Raw genomic sequence first — 7,500 nt, 5'->3', positions numbered from 1 at the left:
ATATATATATATAATATATATATATATATATATATATATATATATATGTATATATATACATATATACATATATATTTGTGTATGTATTCATATATATATATATATATATATATATATATATATATATATATATATATATATATATATATATATATATAAATTTATATACACGTATATGTATATATATATATATATATATATATATATATATATATATATATATATATATATATATATATATATACTATATATACATATACATATATTTATATACATATATATATATATGTATAAACATATATATATATATATATATATATATATATATATATATATATATATATATATATATATATATATATACACACTCAAATTCATACATCAATATTCTATGTCAACGATGATGGAATATTATATCTATTCAAATGCATCTGTTTATAACCGTTTATATGCCCTACATTCTCTCTCTCTCTCTCTCTCTCTCTCTCTCTCTCTCTCTCTCTCTCTCTCCTCTCTCTCTCTCTCTTGACACCTTCACGAAATGCGTAGAAAATCCCATGACGAGAAGCCCAGTGCCATCGGTGTTGCATCATCAGGACGAGAGTATCCAATAGGGCTTCTGGTATCCATCATCCATCCGTCCCTCTGGTATTCGTCATGCTTCTCCCTTTCTGACCTATATCTGTCACACGTGCGTATGCCAGCGTCCAATCATGTACGCTTATACGCATATACTTAATATTCTTACACGTGCAGTTATGTTAACAAAGATAATTTTTGTAAACAAACTATCTATTAGATTATATATATATGAATTCATCAATTTGTTTTGCAGTACTTATTACTTATTGGCTCAGATGATACACACACAAATACATACATACATACATACATATATATATATATATATATATATATATATATATATATATATATATATATATATATATATATATATAAGTGCGTGTGTGTGTGTGTGTATGTATGTATACATATACTGTATATAAGGTATACACGAGAACCCATGACATGGTAGAGGAGTTTATGTATCGTCATAATCAGCAAAGCTGTACTAGTCAGGGCCACCCATACAAAGGTGGTTTGCTGTGAGCGATGAGACTAAAATCAACATTGTTTATATGTACGTGCATATGTACGCATGCATATATATAGTGTGTGTACATATATATATATATATATATATATATATTATATATATATATATATATATATATATATATATATATATATATATATATGCATATATATATTTTAGGTGTGATTCTCGACAGCAAATTTACTTTTGAGAAACATATAAGGTCTGTGTCTTCTTCAATTGCACAAAAAATTGGCTTATTGAGAAAGTCTTTTAAGATATTCGGTGATCAATCTATTCTGAAGAAGTGTTTTAATTCTTTTATTCTACCTTGTTTTGAGTATTGTTCTCCTGTCTGGTCTTCAGCTGCTGATTCTCATCTTAATTTGTTGGACAGAAACTTACGGTCTATTAAATTTCTTATTCCTGATCTAGATATTAATCTCTGGCACCGTCGTTCAATTAGTTCATTATGCATGTTGCATAAGATTTTTCATAACTCTGACCATCCTTTACATTCAGATCTCCCTGGACAATTCTATCCTGTTCGTAATACTAGGGTGGCAGTTAATTCTAATAGCCAGGCCTTTTCCATCATAAGACTCAATACCACGCAGTACTCTAGAAGTTTTATTCCAGCTGTTACCAAGTTGTGGAATGATCTTCCTAATCGGGTTGTTGAATCAGTAGAACTTCAAAGTTCAAAGTTGGAGCAAATGCTTTTTTGTTGACCAGGCGGACATGAGTCTTTTTATAGTTTATATATGACATATTTGTTTTTGAAGTTGTTAATAGTTTATATATGACATATCTGTTATGACGTTGTTACTTTTTTTAGAATGATTTACTGTTAATTTGTTCTCTTCAGTTATTTATTTCCTTATTTCCTTTCCTCACTGGGCTATTTTTCCCTATTGGAGCCCCTGGGCTTATAGCATTTTGCTTTTCCAATTAGGGTTGTAGCTTGGATAGTAATAATAATAATAATAATAATAATAATAATAATATATAATATATATATGCATATATATATATATATATATATATATATATATGTGTGTGTGTGTGTGTGTGTGTGTGTGTGTGTGTGTGTATGTATATATGTCTGTGTGTATGTGTGTAATTGTGGATATATATATATATATATATATATATATATATATATATATATATATATATATATATATATATATATATATGTATATATATATATATATATATTTATATATATATATATATATATATATACATATATATATATATATATATATATATATATATATATATACTATATATATATATATATATATATATATATATATATATCAAGCAACAAATGCATTTGTTTTTTACTTCACTGCAGAGCACAGGCCTCTGTTATGTCTGGTGTTTGGCCAGTTGTCATCAACACACTGGCCAAAGGGGATTACTGATGCTGGGAGACTTTCGTCTGATCTCTCACAGTAGACCAACCTGTTATGGGTAACCCTGACTAGTACAACTTTGCTCTTCATGGCAATACACAAACCTTTTCATCCCGTTAAGGTATCCCTACTTAGAAACGGATATATATACAGTATATATATATATATATATATATATATATATATATATATATATATATATATATATATATATATATATATATATATATATATATATAGTTTTGGGTCTTTGTGTACATGCATCCGTGTGTGTTTATAGATAAAAATAAAAGAAACGGCACCATGTTTTCGCTAAGATATTGGTATAACATCCTCAAAAATTTTAATAGAACAAATGTTCAATAATGTTATAAATAATGACAATAACATTAATATTATCGTTATCATTAATAATACTAAATTTATTATTGAAATTAATTCTTGAAAATTAAACCTTCGCCCTTCCATCTTCTTGTGTTTCATTAGCATTGGCATCCATCGCTTCAACTTTTTTCTAATAGTTACAAGTGCATCATGCACGTTTGTACCTTACGACCCAACAAGTGTGTCGAATTCTCTTTGTCGTATCTGGACGCATACTTGGAGAGAAATAATTATCGCTCCACGTCATTTGCTTCTGGCTGGAAAATTGTTAATTACATCTCAGAAAGCTTCTCGACTAACTGAGCAGGAGAAAGAACTTATTAACTCTTTTCTAAATATGGGAAATGGTCCGTGGATCAGTGGCTGTTATGTGCCAGCAGATCTGAAGCTTCTTGTTCTGTATGATATTTTTCATTGTAAGTTTCCTTCCTGGTATAAGACCGGTTACCTCTGTTGTGACAAAGGTGAAATTTTCATTACAAGCAGAGTAGCTAGAGGTCACATTTGATGTGCCTTAATGATAGAGATATTTATGGGCATGATTAGCTGTTATTAATAGACAGCCGTTATTTCTTTTTAAGCATTAAAAGCAGGGCCATAAATTGATAAATATAATGACCCCTTTTCTATAAGGTCAAGTAAAATACTGTTATACTTGTCAGTTTTGTTCTTCCTTTTTATCTTGCCAGATGGTATAAATAACGAGTGTTTATTTTAATTATAATTCTTCTTCTTATAGTCAAGATCATAGTTCAAATACCTATACCGCTATTGTTATAGTTTCTTTGTTGTTATTGTTATCAGCGATGGTATCATAAAGGGAGTTTCTGAAGTGTTCTATCTGCTATTTACCAGAAGAACTAATAACAATATCATAATCACAACATAGACTAAACATCTTTTTTGGAAGTGTCACTTACAAATCCTTCTTCTTACAGCACGTGAAGGACCAGATGAGGAAGGAATGCAAGTGCCATGGAATGTCCGGATCTTGCACTGTTAAAAACCTGCTGGTGGAGACTACCTTACTTCAGGAGGGTGAGCGACGCCCTCAAGGTGAGTCAAGTTGCACTAGATTTAGCAGGGAAAAAAAACTTGGGAGCAATAAAGTAAGGATTCATGCTCTAAACTTCGACTGTTTTAGCAAGAAAAGGTCAGATAGTAAGGAAGGAACAATTTGAGGGTCATAGGACGTGAAATATTTTGAATGCAGTCTTTTGACGGTTTGGTCCAGAAGTTGTTGGGTCGAGGAACTGTTGAATATAGAGTCGTGTTCATCTTTTGACAGTAAGGATGAGCAGTGGGAGAGGAATGGTAACTTTAAAGTAATGGTGGAGTAGTTGGAGGGTCAGGGGAAATGTTAGATAGCGGAATGTGTTTTTTTTTTTTTTTTTTTTTTTTTTTTGTGAGGAAAAACGGCAGAGTGGATAGTGTAGTGTGCAAAATAGCAGCTCATATTCGATAGTAGGTTAGAAAAGTAGGACGGATCTCGAGGCTATCAAGTAGTGACTTTTGATAGCAAAGAGGAATAGCAGATTTAAAGGAGGGAAATTACACACATATATTTGCATTACAAAACAGACAGAGGTTGAAATAGTTTCATCACGGTTTAATGTTGTTTGTTAAACACCTAATATAACTTCAAAAAGCTCTCTGATAACTATTCAGTGACATTTTTTGGGGGTGTCTGTTACTCTTTCATAACTATGAACACTGGCGAAACTTTGGGTGAATGAATGATACAAAAAAAAAGAAAGAAAAAAAAATACTCATAGGTTTTTATCTGAATAAAATTTCCTTAATTCACGAAAAAGCAAAAATAACTTGAATTCAGATTATATTTAGATAGCCTCAGACTTTAGGATAACATTATCTCAAATATATATATATATATATATATATATATATATATATATATATATATATATATATATATATATATATATATATGAATAATTACACACACACAGACGCATATATATATATATATATATATATATATATATATATATATATATATATATATATATATGAATAATTACACACACACAGACGCATATATATATATATATATATATATATATATATATATATATATATATATATATATATGTGTGTGTGTGTGTGTGTGTGTGTGTGTGTGTTTGTGTGTGTATGTGTGTGTACACTGAATAAGCTCAGGTGGCCTTTTTCTAGTTATGGGCATCTTTAAATGAATGTATGTATATATACATAAACATGATATAAACTGCAGATTATAGAGGCAGAAGAATTCTAAATATAAGGTAATAATTTAGTGAATTATTAAGTAGGCTACTGAGGAAAAAGAAATTGTCATTAGATTCTATATGCAAGGTGATCCGGGTATATACTTCAAATCATGATGCAAAGAAAAACACTTCTTGAGAATATTGAATTATAAGAATATTACAATATAGAATTGTAGATGGGATAGACAAATACAGGAAAGCAGCCTAATCAACAAAATTATTGATAAACCTTCATTAGAACAGCTTCTAATTAAAGGATATTTTTAATTCATTTCACAACAAAATTTAAAACAATTATCACATGTAAGTTAAAAGAAAATTATCATAGAATTATCAATTTATCATCAACTGCCTTGCGTATATATCCTTATTGAAAAAGAATGCAAAGGAATTCTAAACACAATGGTACATTGTAAATCAGAGAGAGGTCAGCAGCTGAAAGCAATGTAATTAACTGCCTCTTCTATTTACCATAGCTGCAGATGAAAACGAAAAATATCCTAACTTACTCTTCTGCTGCAGGACCGCTTCGACGGAGCCTCTAGAGTCCTGCTAAAGAACGCAGGCAACGCCAGGACGCCCAACGACCGCCGACGGAATAGGCGTAGGAAAAACCGCAAGAAGAAGAAGAAGAAATACTACAAGTTCCTTAAGCCTTACAACCAGGATCACAAGCCGCCAACCAAGAAGGATCTCGTCTACTTAGAGGACTCTCCCGACTTCTGCGTCAGGAACAGGAAGCTGGGTAAGTGATTCCCCTCCGTCAAAGAGAGAGAGAGAGAGAGAGAGAGAGAGGAGAGAGAGAGAGAGAGAGAGAGAGAGAGAGAGAGAGAGAGAGGGGGGGGACAGGTGGTTTGGGGTGCATAACTTTTGATAAAATAATTCTTGTGCCATTTTCTTCCAAGTATAAGCTTGGTTTGACAGGATCTTTTATATGCACGGAATGATATATTTATGTGTGTGTTTATGTATGAGAGAGAGAGAGAGAGAGAGAGAGAGAGAGAGAGAGAGAGAGAGAGAGAGAGAGAGAGAGAGAGTTGGATGCGTGTCTTTTAATAAAAAGATTTTTGCAACCTATTTTTTCCAAATATAAGCTAGGTTTGGTAGAATATTTTATATGCACCGAATGTAAAAGAATTGAAGAATGATATCAGAATTGAGTTGCTTTACTAAGTTTGTTATTGTTAAATTTTCTGAAAGTTACGTTGCATGAAATTTCATCATGTCGTAATGGTCATTGAGGTAGGAGAATTACAATACTGTTAACTTATTGAACTTCTTATGCCTGTTTTTATTATTTTAGGTAATTCATTTCATGGAATTCTAAGTAAGGACATAATTTGAACAACAACTTTATTATAAAATATTCGCTTACCCTGCTTACTTTTTCTTGTTATATTCTTTCAAGAGAATGAGAAAGGTTATGACAGTTTCTAATAATTGGACAAATTTATTCACTTTACAACTTAATGATAAAAAAAAAAAAAATGTTCCCGCGCCCCACCAAAAAAAAGAAAAAGTAAAAAAAAAAAATTGTAGCAGTTTATCAGATGTTCATCGCTCATGAAATTTTATCAATGGAAATTCATATCATAACATATTAGTGCTGTTTTTATTCATTTATTTATATGATGTACAATTCGACGCTTGCTTCTAGCATTTAACAATAACATCACTAATCATAATATTCTTAAGTACTCTGAAAATTATCATGAAATAGATCTAAGCCAAAAATTCTCCCTATTCAAATATATGTAATAACTACAATTTGCTTTAGTACATAGACAAGGCGTCTATGTACTAAAGGAAAAACCATAGCCTCATCACTATTGAGTATCTATAACCAACGAAAAAAAGGCAAACTATCTTCTTAACATAATAATCAACTGTAATTGTCATTAGTACCTTGAAAATTCTCTCACTAACCCCCATCCCCTCGGTCCTTACCACTCACCACCCCAAAAAAGCAGAATCTCATCTTTGTTCCTCTTTCAGGCATCCGCGGTACATCGGGCCGGGAGTGCAACAAGACCAGCATAGGCGTGGACGGCTGCGACCTCATGTGTTGTGGGCGGGAGTTTCACACGCGAGTTGTGGAGGTGCAAGAGAGGTGTTCGTGCACCTTCCAGTGGTGTTGCGAGGTCAAGTGCAAGACGTGCAAGTACATAAAAACGATTCACATCTGCTCATAAAACGCGTGTGTGCTTTCTCGTCCGCTTGACACGTGCTAAACGCGTGTTGGTGAAGAAGACGCTTATTCGTCGTCGCACTCATTCTTGTAGAATTGAGACTAGACCTGGTGCGGCGTCTTTCACGAGGTTACTTA

General features: G+C 31.6%; 1 protein-coding gene across 1 annotated transcript in view; it reads left to right on the top strand.

The window, feature by feature from the left end:
* LOC137649442 (protein Wnt-1-like) overlaps window positions 1-7,500 on the top strand; it is a 35,735-nt gene that overhangs the window by 26,893 nt on the left and 1,342 nt on the right. Inside the window, 4 exon segments of the mRNA XM_068382426.1 lie at window positions 3,843-3,905; window positions 3,907-3,960; window positions 5,697-5,919; window positions 7,170-7,500. The exon segment at window positions 7,170-7,500 is cut by the window's right edge and continues 1,342 nt beyond it. Of these exon segments, the coding sequence (XP_068238527.1) occupies window positions 3,843-3,905; window positions 3,907-3,960; window positions 5,697-5,919; window positions 7,170-7,366 (537 nt within the window). The 3' untranslated portion in view covers window positions 7,367-7,500.

This window comes from Palaemon carinicauda, chromosome 11, assembly GCF_036898095.1.
Source record: "Palaemon carinicauda isolate YSFRI2023 chromosome 11, ASM3689809v2, whole genome shotgun sequence".
Lineage (NCBI taxonomy): Eukaryota > Metazoa > Arthropoda > Malacostraca > Decapoda > Palaemonidae > Palaemon > Palaemon carinicauda.
The sequence above is the reverse complement of the archived record's forward strand: the minus strand, read 5'-3'. Positions and strand labels throughout refer to the sequence as shown.